Genomic DNA, 15,727 nt, shown 5'->3' on the forward strand with positions numbered 1-15,727 from the left:
AGGTTAATCAGGTCATCCAGGTTTTATGTCTTAAAGACATGCCTGTGGTCTGTGCAATGGGTTAGTTTAATCAGGATTTATGAACAGATATAACTGAGTATCATAAGCATAACAATTTAAGCTAACCCCATGCTGTCTGATAATTCTACCAAATGGAAACATATTATTTATATATTAAAGAGATTGGCCACAGAAGTGATCCTTGTAGTTCTCCACAGGTAAACCGAGAACCCAGGAAAGATTTATCATTAACATGAACAAACTGATATCTGTAAGAAATATAAGATTTAAACCAACCTGGCTCTACTCACTTAATTCCTACAGAACATTCAAGCCTTTCTAGAAGAATATTAACATTGATTGTTTGAAATTCAGCACTGAGATCTAAAAGGAAGTGTAAAGACACAAGTCCTTTATCTAAGAGCATGAAAATGTCATTAGTGACTTTAACAAGTGCTGTTTTAAATTAAAAACCTGGGTGAAACTGTTCAAAAAGTCCATTGTGGTGTAAGTGCTCCCACTTGTTTAGCAACTATTTTCTAAAGAATTTCAGATGAGAAAGTAAGATTAGATATAGGTCTATGTCTGACCAAGTCATCTGGGTTTCTTATATAGAGCTTAATTAACAGCTACCATAAAAGCCTGCAGTACATATGCCTATAATATAGGTGATTATTCTTATCTAAAACAGAGGTGGAAATTAGAGGGAATGCCTCCTTAAATCACTTTGCTGGAACTGGATTGAACATATACAAATTGAAGGCTTAAGGTTTTTCATATGTAAAAGAAAACAAACAGCAAGGTGTTTTTATTTTAGTTTTATTATTTTACTTATTTCAGTGGCTTTATTGCAATTACAGTGATGAAATAATTTCCTCTACTTAAAAAAAAAAATAAAAAAATCAATGGAGCTTGGTTCTTGTCAAATCCCCCTGAAATATTTTCCCTGAAACTATTGCTCTAAATGCTGATCTGAACCAGCTGTAAAAGAAAGCATATATAAATGGATTAAGCATTGAATTAGACAGGGTAAGCCAGTTAAGAGTTTCGTACACGGGCACCGAAACACCACCCAATAGCTGGAAAGAAAAACAAAGAAAGAATGGAAACCAACACATTAGAAATACTCCCATAACTATAGCCAGAGTTTTTGTGGCCTTCCTCTCTGTTTTGCTGGCAGATTCTCCTGATTTTCTTGTGCTCTCAATGCTGCAAGCTTGCTTTTGTGCAACAAGAAATATTCTCAGGTAGATGTACAGCATTATGATCACCGGTAGATAAAATGAGAAAACAGGGGCTAGAATCTTTTCAAGGACAAGATCAAAAAAACAATTAACTTGACACTTTTCCTGGTTTAGCTCTGCAATTACAAAACCGATGGCAATGACCACAGAAACTCCCCAGCTCATAACGATCATGGCTAGAACTACGCTGTTGTTTATCTTTGTTCTGTACATCAGAGGTTGACACACCGCGTAGTATCGGTCTACAGAAATACAGCTTAAATTAAATATCGAGGTTGTGCTCAGTATTACATCAAAGCTGTCTCGTATTTTGCAGAATAAGCTTCTGTAATGCAGACAGTAGCTGAGGGAAAAAGAAACACTCAGCGGAAAGACTACAACCCCAACAAGGAGGTCAGTCACAGCCAGAGAGACAATCAAGTAGTTAGATGGTGTGTGGAGCTGCTTAAAGTAAATTATTGAGATTATTACAAGGAGGTTTCCAAGTATTGTAATAACAGATAGTAAGCCAAGAAAAACGTAGAGAGAAGTGCAAATTGTAGAAGAAGTTCTTCTCAGTGTTTTAGAGACATTGTTAATTTCATAGCAAGGATGAAAGTCAGAACCAACATAAAAACCAGTTTCTTCTTCCATGGCTATCAGAGGTGGGTAGGGTATCAAAAAATACACTCCCTCAACATGTTTTTACTCAATTAAATCTAAATAGTAGCCTTATTTTGTACTTACAACCCATTATCATAAAACTTCTTAATATTTAACAATATGGTGTAAAAAGTAAAAAAAAATAAAAATAATTTATTCATGCAAATTTGGGTGTTTTAAAGAATAAGATAAAAATAAATTATTAAAAAAAATAGGTTAAATGAACATTCTTCAGAGACCTTTTTTTAATTTACAATATCAATAGTTATAGTATGTAATAATAGATTAAATAACAGTATATTGTTTACTGTATTTTCACCTGAAAATTAAATTCAGACTTAGCAGATGGAATATATTATTTAACCAATAAGCCTTGAGTACAAAAAAGAAAAACAAAAACTGTCTCTCTCAATGGTGAATACTATTTTAAAGCAAGTTTGTTGTCATTTAAAAATTTTCTCACAATGGATGCAGTAGCCAAAAATTTTACTTAAGTAAAAGTACTATTACTACTCCTTAAAGTAATTTTTTTCCCCAAATGTAACTTAAGTATTATTTGAGTAAGTGTAATTAGGTATTACCCACCTCTGATATAAATTTTATGTTTCAAAACGTTTTTATCTTCTTCAAAAATTAAAAAATAACTTTTAGGTTAGAGAAGATCAGTTTATTCCATTTTTTTAAGAAGCTTTTTAGCAACTTTAAATTATTTAAGCTAGTCAGACCGTAAGTGTTGTCAGTTTTTAATGTGCTGCTGCAACACCTTATCTTGATATTTATTGAGCTCAAACATTACTTCATTTAAGACTTATCCAATGATAGGAAGCAAAAAACTTTCAGACCAATCACTGACCAAGGTTCAGTGTACAGTAAAGTCATATTGTTTGCATGGCAGAAGACTTTTTTTTTTCTTTATGCCTTTACCGCGAACCTTAGTGCAACATACAATGATTAACACACAAAAACATACAATTTCACAGAAAATGTATATACTGTAGATGGAATCCAAAATTGCATGGATACATATACATAAGTTATTTGGAAAAGGTATATTTTCTCAAATTAAAAAAAGGAAACCTTACATTACAACATTCACAATAGCAAATGTCTTTAGATGATTGAAAATTTGAGTTGCAATCAAGATGGTAATATGAATGACGTACTGTAAATAAAGAATGTATGCCAAACACAAGATTCCTATTGAAATATGATGTGGTCAAGCATGAAAATCAGAAAAAAATAAAAAGAAAGAAAAACAAAAACAAGATTTAAATGAAGACTACAAAGTATTTGTTTTGATGTTAGGTGGTTATAATTTAATTAACTGTAGTCGTAGTTGTAATTAACTACTTTAAATGGAAGGACTTATTAATTCAACTGAAAAGCTAGGGTTAAAGGAGAAACGCCGTTTTTTTTTACATTTGGCTCTTGATTTTACGTTATTACATCATGTCCTTTTTTAGTAAGGAGTAATCAAATCAATTACCTTGACCATAACTATAACACAGTTACCATTGCCAAGACCCCGTTACTGCACGTTACTCAGTTCGCACAATTAACCTTTTTTTCATGATAGGACGCATGCGCGCCTTGTCATGAAAGACGGGAGGATGAGATTGACTGATGTGTCTATAGTGAGATTATATCTGTCAGTTGGGTAGGTGGGTGTTCCGCTGGCGGGTGTTAACGTACAGCACACACAGAGAGATAGAGAGTGAGGAGGACTCCAGCAGCAAAACAGTGTTTTCCAGATGGAAATACTGGTGTTACGTCGAGCTGTGTTTCCCCATCAGATACGGTTTCTTGTTAGGATCCTCAGGCTTGCCCACCAGAGGGCGCCGAGGATCCTCTTTTGTTCTTTGTTTCTTTCCATTAGGACTGGAGTTACTGCTGGGATCTGGAGATTACCCTCTGTCTCCAGCAGAGTGCGCCGTGGGTCTCCTTGGGCTGGAGTCTTCCTGCACACCTGTTGTTAATCCTCTCATCAGGAGATCTCCCCTTTATAAGCCCCTGCCAGACCTTGCTTCCACGCCGCAGTGTTGATCTTAGTTGGTTAGCTTCCTAAGCCTCTGTTACAGATTGAATCTTGGTTGTCTCTAGTGTGAGATCAGATTCTAATCTCTCCTTTGTCTCACTGCATGAAAAGTGGGATTTTCGTCAATATACGGCACTGTAGATTGTCGTGGAACTTCAGGTTAGCGGCAGTTTACGGCAATTTGCAGGCTTCGTCGAAAACTCCCATAAATTGTCAGAAATTGACGTGGAATTTCTTAGGCAGTGTTCCCCCCATGCCTCCCCCCATGGAATTCTAGGGGAGGCTTTAACATGTAAATGAACATGCTGTGAGCTATACAAATGCAAACCAGGGTTGCAGGGGGGGTAAAAAATAAAATGTTGTCTGTCAATATGCTCAATTCACAATTACTTAAGTGGAAAAGTTTCAAGAAATGATTCTGAGATAACATGGCGCATTATCCTGTTGGAAGTAGCCATCAGAAGATTGGTACACTGTGGTCATAAGGACATAGGTCAGCATGCTAAATTGGTTTTAAGTGGCCCAAAGTGTGGCAATAAATATCCCCCAAATAGATGGTAGAAATAGATCAGGCTCAGTATAGCCTAATTATAGACTCTTACATTTTAGCTTGAATTGATTTATTTAATTAAAGTACGCTAGATTACTGTGTATGCAAATGTTATGTAAAAAAAATACACAAAATAATTTACTTCAAAAATTAGTTTTAATCAGAATCAGTTGGCTGTAATGGTTAATTTTTTTTTTTAGATTTCCACTTTTTTTTTTTTTTGTTATTGAATATATAAGAAAACAATAACAATCTCAAATAACAAGTCAATAACAAATATTTCAATACAAGAAGAAATATCACAACTCCTGCTTTTGAAAAATAAAATTAAATGCACAGGCTGGAACAAAGTATAAAATAAAATAAAATAAATAAAAATAAATAAAATAATAATAGTAGTTAAAGTAAATTAATCAGTGGGGACTACCAACTGAAATTCTTCAATTAACTCAAACAATTTAATTGCATTTAAATTCTGCATCTTTCTCAGACATCTTTTGAAAAGGGAAAGTTCATTTTTGAGAGCAGAGATTGAAAGGGAGCATTTTGCATAGCGACATTTATGGATATAATACTTTGTTACAATTATTAGAATATTGATTAAAAATTCCAAATTTTTTTTCTTTAATGGATAAACCGAATTGAATGTTTTGCCAGGAAATAAAATCTAAATTTATTGTTTTAGAAGACAGAAAGGTTCGAAGTTGATCCCATAAGTTTAATACTTCTTTACATTCATAAAAAAGATGTTTAGTTGTTTCCAATTGAGTTGCACAAAAGCCACAATTCTCAACATTAAACTTAAATCTCTCTCTTAAAAACTCATTTGAAGGATATGTTATTTATTATTTTAAATTGTAATTCTTTATATTTAGGAGGAATTGGGAATTTCAAATAATTTGTCCTAATTTTGACTATCATAGATTTCTTAAAATTTTGTAAGAGAGCTGTGCTTTTTGTTCTTCCTGGGTACATATTATTTATAGAATATTGATTCAAAAACTTGTTGTTGCATTTATTATCTCTAATGTCCACCTGCTCAAATTCAATCTTATGGAGACAAACAATTGCAATTGCAAACAATTTATAGGTGCATTACCGCCACCTTCCAGAATGGAGCGACGCGAGCTCTTCTCGCGAGTCCTTCCGTATAACAATGACGTCGTATGTGATTGGAGGAGCCTGATGAGCCTTCGGCCCCATCGTCCAATCACGTGTGAGCTTTTTTGCACTATGACTTCTCGCGAGACCAGCATATTAGCAGACATGTTTGTGTTACTACACTTAGAAGAACTTAATCTCCAGTTACCGTGTTTGTATTTTGTTGTTACGTGAACAATGGCTGCACGACGTCTCGCGTTCAACTCGCCTCCAACTGCTCTTAGTCCACAACTTTCGGCCAGCCCGCAGACTGACGAGAAGAAACTGCTGATTGCTATCAGCGGACTGTCTCGTCAGCTTGCCCAACATACTGCCGACATGAATGAGCGCCTCACTCTGCTGGAGAATTCGATCAACTTTGCGGGATATACGAACTTGAGGAAGAGAAGACGGGTGCACAACGCCACGCTAGCAGTAAATATATGTTCGATTACTGGTAGCTATGCTAAAAGCAGCCTAGCTTAGCTAGGCAAGCTAAAGACAACCTAGCCTAGCTAGGTAAGCTAAAAGCAGCCTAGCCTAAAGCTTTATTAATGTGTATTTTTTGTGATTCACAGGATGCAGTATGCCGTCTTAACAACTCGGAGACTAATTGCAGGCGCTATGAACCGGAGCAGGGGTAAGGTTTAAAGAATATGCTTTCATTCTGCGGTAAAAGGACATGGATACGGATGGATACCGACCATAGCTGTACTTTTTTTTTTTTCACAGACTACAGTCGCCTCACAATGAGGCGGTGACCTCCTATTTGCTCGGATTTGCACGATGTTGATAAAGACGACATTGTGTGTAAGTGACTTGTTTTAATGTTTTCTCCTTCCTTGTTACTGTGACTTGCGTTTGATTTTTTTTTTTTTATTCATACCACTCTCATTTAATTGTTTTCCAGCTGCCTGTAAGACGTATTATGAGACGGTACGCAGGAGCTTCAGATATACGCTGCTAGCCAGCACGCTGCGTGCGGAGGCTATCTGCTCGGAGTCGGGCCAGAAGAAAGAGGGTAAGACTTTATTTGGTGACTATTTTTCAGGTGCATTGATAGATGTGTTGTGTCCATATGCAGTGCGCTGATTCATTGGTTTTTTTTTTCAGCTGCTGAAGGCGAGGCAGAGTGTGCTGGCAGATGAGGAAGTGGAACTCTGGAAGTCCGCCACCGTCGGCCTCATGTCCGACGAAGAAGATGGCGTGGTTGGCGGTGTCTCTGGATGGATTGTACGGTCGCCGCCATTTCGTAGGCCGGATCTCACTGAACTCTGTGTTAAGCTGCAGTCCCGGTTAGAAGCGATGCCGAAGTACAGGGCCACGCACAGTAGGCGTCTGCACATCGGACCTGCCTCGGAGGGAATGCTGCCAGTTACCTCCAACCCCGAGGAAGCAAACGGACCGTTCACGGAGTTTTAATTTTTAGATACGCATGTGTTTGGATACACGTTGTATATAGTTGTGTGTGTTTTAATAAAGCTCTTTCTTTGCATAAACTGCTTCCTGGCAAATGTTCATTTCCTGTATAAATTCATTCATGTCCTTGATGGTAGCATAATAATTGTGTAGTAGTGTAGGATAACATAAATACACAGCATATGAATGAATAAATATATGAATGAATAAATATATGAATGAATAAATATATATATATATATATATATATATATATATATATATATATATATATATATATATATATATATATATATATATATATATGCCAACCAATCACGAGCGACTTTACTTGTTTAAAAAGAAGTGGTTCCGTCCAATACTCCGTAAGAAAATTAAAGCCTGGCGTGGCCACGTGTGGTTTTGCTGCCAATCACAAGCGATTTCATTTGTTTGAGAATAGTGGTTTCAGCCAATACTGAGTAGTTTATTCAAGCCAGACCTGGCCAGCCGCGCGGGTTTGCTGCATTCATATGCTAATTAGGGCCATTAGTACAGCTGATCGCTCTCCACATACGTCACGGTACGTTTCCGACAATTTGTGGCACGACAAACGCGGACAAGCACGGGTTGCAAATTGTCGGAAACTGACGAAAATCAGGCAGATCTGCGGGAGTTTACGGGGGTTTACGGGGACGAAAATCTCACTTTTCATGCAGTGTCTGTGCCTCACAGGAAACCTGTCTCTGGTCTGAAGCTCAGGAAGAGCTGCCTCACTGGAGCCCTGTCTCTAGTCTGAAGCTCTGGGAGAGCTGCATCACAGGAAACCAGTCTCAAGCCTGAAGCTCTAGGAGAGCTTAACCTGCTAGTCTGCCCTGGTTAGCCAACCTGAAGGTTCCTATGTGGAATCACCCTGAAGAATCCTTTGTGGATATTCCCTGTTGTTCTCTGCAATGAGGTGGAAGCTCACCCTGAAGAATCCTATGTGGATATTCCCTGTTGTTCTCTGCAATGAGCTGGAAGCTCACCCTGAAGAATCCTATGTGGATTTTCCCTGTTGTTCTCTGCAGTGAGCTGGAAGCTCAGATCAAGGTCTGCCATGCTAAGCCTGAAGCTAGATGCTTAGCTTCCCATGAACTCTGCTAACCAACAGTCTCCAGTCCCAGTCAAGACTTTAGTGAACCGGCCCTGAATCAGTTCCAGTGTTTCATTCCTTGTGCTTGTGCAAATAAACTCTGTTGAAGTTTTACCCAGTTTCCGTGTGTGTTCTGCATTTTGGGCTTAACTCTTAGAACCCATCATGACAGTTCTCGCGTCACAGGGGAACTACGGAGAGCGTGAACGATCAAATGTTAGCCGATGGATGGATGGACGGATTGAGTATCTATAACAACCCAAACACAGAGGATTTCAGAATTAGACATCCCCAGATATTCATTTCATACACTCACCAGATCTGACATCCTGTTAAAAAACTTCACACCCATGAGTAGAGGTAATGCAACCTGATGATATTTACACCGCATCAGATACCATTCCCCCCATGTCAAGCCGGGGGAACGCTACCTGACGGGGTTTAAAGGCCCGTCAGATAGCGTTCCCCCCTGATGTAATTCACGTTGAGTTGCAATAAATGTAAAACTCTCTGGAGGTACTTGTCTTTGTCCTCCACTCTATTCAGCTGGTTTTTGAAACACACGGCGAGAAGGTGGGGGCCGGGTTGTGAGGATTACGGGGGCGAGAAACGCAAAAGTAATTCAATAATTACCTTTAGTTGTAAATAGTTACTTTTATTGTGGAGTAACTCAGTTAGTAACTCAGTTACTTTTTGGGAGAAGTAACTAGTAACTATAACTAATTAGTTTTTCAAAGTAACGTGTCCAACACTGTAGATTTGGAATCAAATGACATATCCTGATCAAAAATGACATCAAGATTATTACTTTACTATCTGAGATCAATTTAATCCCATCAAAATGAAGTGACTGACTAATTAGCTTCTTTTTCAAAGACTCGGGTCCAAAGACTATAACTTCTGTTTTGTCTGCCAGGTATTTATGTCTTCAAGACATGTCTGTAGTCTTGAAGACATGGCTCTGTTCAAAATAAAAATAGTCCCACACATTCTCATCTTCATACTTTGGACCTTGTGGACATATGGCATTGAATGTGAAGAAAGAATAGTATTTCCTCATTACCTCCTCTCTGACCAATTTTTAATTAGCAGCAGATCATTATCAGATAGTGCAGTTATACATTTTAAAGGATCTGGTTCACTTTCTCTTTCCTCTGTGTCGCTGAGCAGTACTGCAGAGTGTAAAAGTTTAGTTTATTCCACTTCACAGGTTGATGATTTTGCTGATGGGGATGCCAGTTCTCTATGTACTGCCTTAGACAATGCAGCCCCTTTAAAAAAGAAAAACATTTAAAATAAAACGCAGTCTCCCTGGTTTGGTGCAGAGCTGCACACTCTAAAGCAAAATGCTAGGAAACTGGAGAGAAAATTGTGCTCTACATGCCTATGGGAATTCTACCTAGTCTGGAAAAATACTTAACTGCTGTATAAGAGCATCCTTCGTAAAGCAAGAGCAGCATATTTCTCCTCATTAATAGAGGAGAATAAGAATAATCCATAATATCTTTTCAATAGAGTTGCCAAACTCACTCAGAGCCATAGCTCTGTTGAACTGTCCATACCACCTGCTCTTAGCAGTAATTATTTTATGGGATTCTTTATAATAAATATGATTGATTTTATTCAAAATATGATCATTAGCACTTACATCTTAATGTCATCACACAATGTGCTATTAGTGGTACACTGGTTCACTTCAAATTTGGTAAGATAAATCTGTCGGACTCTGAAACAATTACTTCTCAAAAAGATTGTTTGTTTCTGTTTTTTCTCAGGGTTCAGTCTCTCCTCCTATCCTGTTCTTTCTCTAGATGCTCTCAATTTGTCTGGAGGTGTCTTTAATTTGTCTCCTCATAACCCAAGTACTGCATATTTTAGGAGTAAATTGGTGATTAACAGACCTCTGGAGTCCTTGGTAAATTTAGTTGGAATACTATTATTTAATTCAGATGTGCTGGAAAACAGACACACCTAAGCTCTGTAATCTGCAAATAAGAACATTAGCACTCCTATAACTATGATTGGTTTATGTCTGGAAGATAAAGCAGCATCTGAGTTAGCCATAGAATCTGAACCCAGTTTAAACTGCCTTGTTCCAGTTGAGCTTTCAGAGTTAGAAAAACTATTGTCTTCATCTAAGCCTTCAACGTTTATGTTAGATCCAGTTCCAACCAGGTTATTTAGGAAGGTATTCCCTTTGATCTCCTCCTCCATTTTAGATCTGATTAATCTCCCCCTGTTACAGGGATATGAACCAAAGGCTTTTAAGGCTGCTGTGATTAAACCTTTACTTAAGAAACCATCTCTTGACCCAGATGACTTGGTCAATTATAGACCTATATCCAATATTGCTTTCTTATCTAAAACACTTGAGAAAGTAGTTGCCAAACAAGTGTGCGACCAATTACACCACATAGCACTGAAATAGCTCTGGTGAAAGTCACCAATGATATTCTCATGGCCTCAGATAACTTGTATGACTTGTATCTGTACTTGTCCTGTTAGATCTCAGTGCTGCATTTGACACAGTTGATCATAATATTCTTTTAGAAAGACTTGAATATTTTATAGGAATGAAAGGAACTAGACTAGTTTAAACCTTATTTATGTGACCAATTTCAGTTTATCAGGGCATTCAAGCCCTGACAACATAGCCTCTGGGATCATACATGCACTTTAGTATAGTAAAGTATCGGCCTACAGAAATGTAAAAACAAAATTTTAGTTTGCCATTGTATAGCGCTCTTTATGACTCCTCTGACAATGTTGTTTAGGATCAAGAGAAAAAACTGAAAATAATAAGACAGGAATAAAATTTTTACCAGACGAATCATACCTTTTCTTAAGTTTCATGTTAATTTCATATCATAACATGACATGGGAGGCAATGACTTACCTTTTATACAGGTTCCTAAAACATTTTGCGTCATTATTCTATTGATGCTTTCATTTTGTTATTACACAGCTAAGATTTTTAACCTATATCTATGCTTATTTCTTCATGTGTTTAATTTTATAACTGGATAACATTCAGGTCTTAAATTAAATTGTAAAGAAAAATGTATAAATTATACAGTATGCATGTAAAACACTTTAATCTCAATTTCTTTTTATTTCAGTTTTATAAAAAAAAACAACAAACAAACATATATATGACAATGTCACACAAACAATCTCTGTCACCATGCAATAAACTAATTGATTCATATCCAGCTAAAAAAAGTCTCAGTTTTACCCAATAGATCTAGGTTTAGTATTATCTGCTTCGGGCTGGGGGGATATTCGCCCTTATGTTCAAACTTTCTTCAAAGAAGTTTTGTGTCAGGAAGATTACCCTGAAAAATTCTTCCAGAAATGATCATTTTGAATGCTGACCTGAACCAGCTGTAAAAGAAAGCATATATAAATGGATTGAGCATTGAATTGGACAGTGCAAGCCAGTTAAGAGATTCATACACCATCACTGAAACACCACCTAATAGCTGAAAAGAAAAACAAAGAAAGAATGGAAACCAACACATTAGAAATACCCCCATAACAATAGCCAGAGTTTTGGTGGCCTTCTTTTCTGTGTTGCTGGCAGATTCTCCTGACTTTGATGTAATCTGAATGCTGCGAGCCTGTTTTTGTGCAACAAGAAATATTCTCAGGTAGATGTACAGCATTATGATCACTGGTAAATAAAATGAGATAACAGGGGCCAAAATTTTTTCAAGCACAGCATCAGAAAAACAATTATCTTGACATTTGTCCTGATTTAACTCTGCAATAACAAAACCGATCGCAACAAGCACAGAAACTCCCCAACTTATAAAGATCATAACCAGAACAACACTGTTGTTTATCTTTGATCTGTATGTCAGAGGCTGGCACACTGCGTAGTATCGGTCAACAGAAATACAGCATAAATTTAAAATGGAGGTTGAGCTCAATATGACATCAAAGCTGTCTCGTATTTTGCAGAATAAGCTTCTGTAATGCAGACAGGAGCTGAGTGAAAAAGAAACACTTAGAGGAAAGACTACAACCCCAACAAGCAGGTCAGTCACAGCCAGAGAGACGATCAGATAGTTAGATGGTGTGTGGAGCTGCTTAAAGTAAATGATCGAGATTATTACAAGTATGTTTCCAAGCACTGTAATAACAGACAGTAAACCAAGAAAAATGTAGAGAGAAGTACAAACTGCAGAAGAAGTTCTTCTCATTGTTTTAGAGACATTGTTAATTTCATAGCAAGGATGAAAGTCATAACTGATATAAACACCTAAATCACCTTCCATTACTCTTTAAATTGACTAAATATTCAAACAATAATCAGTTATATTAATTATAGTAAAACAACAAGTAAGCCTTTCTCTCAAAGCAGCTTTTTAGCACATCTGAATGAACCAAAGCATAATAGAGTCAGAGCGACACTCTTGTTGTCATGCTGCTGCATCACCCTCTCTTGATATTTATTGTGTTACTTATTCCAAAACTCATCCAATGATATTCAGGCAGGAACCCAGAGACCAGTCACTGACAAATCACTCTTTATTATCCCCAAGGCAAGTTAAAGTGTTATCATCACGTGTATGAGATCAGTCATACATTTTCAATGAGCCCATGATTCACTAACTATGGGGACATGTAAAGTAGTTAGTGGCATGTAGGTTACAGGAAGTCTTATAGAAAACATACTGGATTGAACACAAGTGCATTTTATCCTACTCAAATTAACTTTGTCTTTTTACAAAGGAACAAATGACAAACAATCAAGTCCTTTTAACAAAAGAAAGCTTATATAATTTACCACACATGTTGTGGATGAGTGTAGAACTAAAGGTACTTTTAATCCACATAAAAATGTTAGGAAAAGAATTAATCATAAAAGTTACACATAAAAAAAAATATGTTTTTTAGGCCGCTTCCAACAGAAAAGTATGCAATGCAGATAGACTTTTATACTGGAAACCTCAACACTGACTTACTGTTTTTAGATATATCCTTAAGAAGAAACTCTTGAAACTATTTAGTTCTTTTTTCATTCAGCCTGAACAACAAGGCAGAGTTTGCAGTTATTCTTGTTTTAATATAAATAGCTATACAAACCTAAGTCATCTACAGTGAAAAGGAAACTAAGGAGTTGGGATTTAAAGAGCTATTAGCATTTGAAGACAATAGTCATCCAGGTTTTTAATCACCAAACATTGACTGAATTTAGTTGGATAGATGCCTTTTCAAACCAGACTTAGGTTCGTTTAGCTGCTTTTGGTTCTACATCATTAACCAAATTTAAAGAACTAAAATGGTATCTTTTGAGGACTATATTTCAAAGCCAGTAGTTATAGACATTTTTCTCCTTATATATGCTAATATCTATGAAAAACAATGATTCCGTTACGTATCTCACTCTGCTTTTCAAATGTTGTGCTTCTAATGGATAAACTAAATAATTTCAGAGTTTATTTTGTCCCAATTTTGTCAGAAAGCTTTTGATGAGGCTAAGGTACTCCTTTCTTTCGGCCCTGTTTTGGTCCCTCATTTTGATCGGCGTTTCAAACTTGTTGTGAACAGTAGCTATGTTGGAGCTGTAAATTGAAAAACTTCTGGGTGTATTTGGAATCCGGGACATCCCTGAAACTTTGCTCATATCAAAACGCACTTACATTGTTCGATTCCCCTAAAAATCTAAACTTTTACATGTAAAAGTGTGGCAAGTTCCTTTCTAGAAACCAAAAAAATCTATTCAAGACCTGTTCCTGCTCTAAGAGGTTAATTTCATTTATTTTATGTTGAAATAAATATTATCAATAATACATTTTTTATGATCTCCTTTTTTAAGTTTCTACTCCTTAGCCAAAGCAGTAACAACTTAGAGCTGCAACTATTGTGTACAACCCATATCCCATGGTTATGAATAGGCTCACATATGATCTAATTCCATGAAAAAGGTATATTTTTTTAAGCTGAAAACAAAAATAGGACCTCCAGTTTTCTGAAGACAAAAGGAAAACTCTACTTCCTTTGCATTTGATGCCAGAACATAAAAAGGCCTTCCTTTAAGATACATTTGTAAACAGAAACAATAAATCAGGTTTTAGTTTGGTTATCATTGCTGGAGTTTTTTAAATAGAGCAGGACTGAAGTACAAAAAATCTTGTGCAATTATGTTACAATAAAAAAAAAAAAACTTTTATACACTAATATTAGTGCAGTCTGACATTAGCATAATCACCTTGAAGTATTTTTCCAGTAACAATCATTTTAAAGGCTAACCTGAACCAGGTGTAGAAGAAAGCATAGATAAAAGGATTAAGCATAGAGTTGGATAAAGTTAGCCAATTAAGAGTTTCAATCACCGACACTGGCACTGGACTATTGATAAAAGGTAAAAAAGTGATGCAAATGAAGAAAGGTGTCCAACAAAACAGAAAAACTCCTAAAACTATTGCCAGAGTTTTGGTTGCTTTTCTTTCCATGTTACTGGCAGTTGCTGCAGACTTTGTTATGGTTTGGATGCTCCGTGCCTGTCTCTGTGCTACAAGAAAAATCTTCAGGTAGATGCAAAGCATTATAACCACTGGAAGGTAAAATGACAATATAGGTCCCACAGTGTTTGCCATCAGAACATCAACAAAACAGGTTTCCAAACATTGTTCATTCTTTAATCTAGGAATTATCACACCAATTCCAATGAGAGCAGAAACTCCCCAGCTCACAGCAATCATGATGAAGACTACATGACGGTTGATCTTGGACCTATACGTCAGAGGCTGACAAATTGCATGATATCTGTCAATTGAAATACAACACAGGTGCATAATAGAGCATGTGCTAAACAATATATCAAAGCTGTCTCTGACCTTACAAAATAAACTCTCATTGTAAGTGCAAGAACTAAGAGAGAATGCCATGCTGAGAGGAAATACTAAAATCCCAACGAGAAGATCAGCAGCAGCCAGAGAAAGAATGAGAGTATTTGTGGGTGTGTGCAGTTGCTTAAAGTAAATGATTGAGATCACTACAAGGAGATTCCCACATACAGTTACAATAGATAAAAGCATAAGAAAACAATACAACAACACACATATAACTGAAGGAGTTGAAGTTAGTTTGTAACCAACATCAATAATCTCATAGCATGGATGTGTGTAAGTCACAATATCAGTGGTGTTCAGGGTCATCTCTGAGTCCATGTCCTAGAATTAAAAAACATATATCAAAGAAGACAACTGAAAATGCATCTAATTACATTTTAAGAGGAACAATTCTACAGCATCACTCCTGTGAATTCTTTCAATAGACACTTACAGGCAGGTGGTGCATCAGTGGCTGATGCTGTTTGCCAAAGAGGTCCCTGTGCAGGATCCTTTTAGAAACTTCTCACCACCGTCCTCTATTACGCCATCATAATTGCTGTCCAATGAGATGTTTCTAACTCTCTCTAATCAAAAAGGCAGTCTAACGATTACTCTAACAGTATTATTCATTTTTACCCCATCTGTTAACTAACATATTAACATAACAGCTTGTCCAAGAATAAATACATTTTCAGAATAGTATTTTATACCTTCAGCAAAATATATCAGACAAGTAATACA

At 36.5% G+C, this 15,727-nt stretch overlaps 3 protein-coding genes across 3 annotated transcripts; all 3 read right to left on the minus strand.

The window, feature by feature from the left end:
* Positions 1-902: 902 nt before the first annotated feature.
* Positions 903-1,929, minus strand: LOC119774811 (trace amine-associated receptor 1-like). Its single transcript, XM_038272490.1, has one exon. It carries the CDS (start codon positions 1,875-1,877, stop codon positions 903-905), a length of 975 nt encoding a protein of 324 aa, XP_038128418.1. The 5' UTR covers positions 1,878-1,929.
* A 9,480-nt stretch (positions 1,930-11,409) lies between these two features.
* LOC119774813 (trace amine-associated receptor 1-like) lies at positions 11,410-12,451 on the minus strand. The gene has a single exon (XM_038272493.1). The coding sequence runs from the start codon at positions 12,422-12,424 to the stop codon at positions 11,450-11,452; it is 975 nt and encodes a 324-aa protein (XP_038128421.1). The 5' UTR covers positions 12,425-12,451; the 3' UTR covers positions 11,410-11,449.
* A 1,881-nt stretch (positions 12,452-14,332) lies between these two features.
* LOC119774814 (trace amine-associated receptor 1-like) lies at positions 14,333-15,459 on the minus strand. Its single transcript, XM_038272494.1, has 2 exons — positions 15,438-15,459; positions 14,333-15,325 (listed from the first exon to the last, which is right to left on the minus strand). The coding sequence occupies exons 1-2, from the start codon at positions 15,450-15,452 to the stop codon at positions 14,333-14,335; spliced, it is 1,008 nt and encodes a 335-aa protein (XP_038128422.1). The 5' UTR covers positions 15,453-15,459.
* Between the last annotated feature and the right edge of the window lie 268 nt (positions 15,460-15,727).

Source organism: Cyprinodon tularosa, unplaced genomic scaffold (assembly GCF_016077235.1).
Source record: "Cyprinodon tularosa strain WSP-4 unplaced genomic scaffold, ASM1607723v1 ctg831, whole genome shotgun sequence".
NCBI lineage: Eukaryota > Metazoa > Chordata > Actinopteri > Cyprinodontiformes > Cyprinodontidae > Cyprinodon > Cyprinodon tularosa.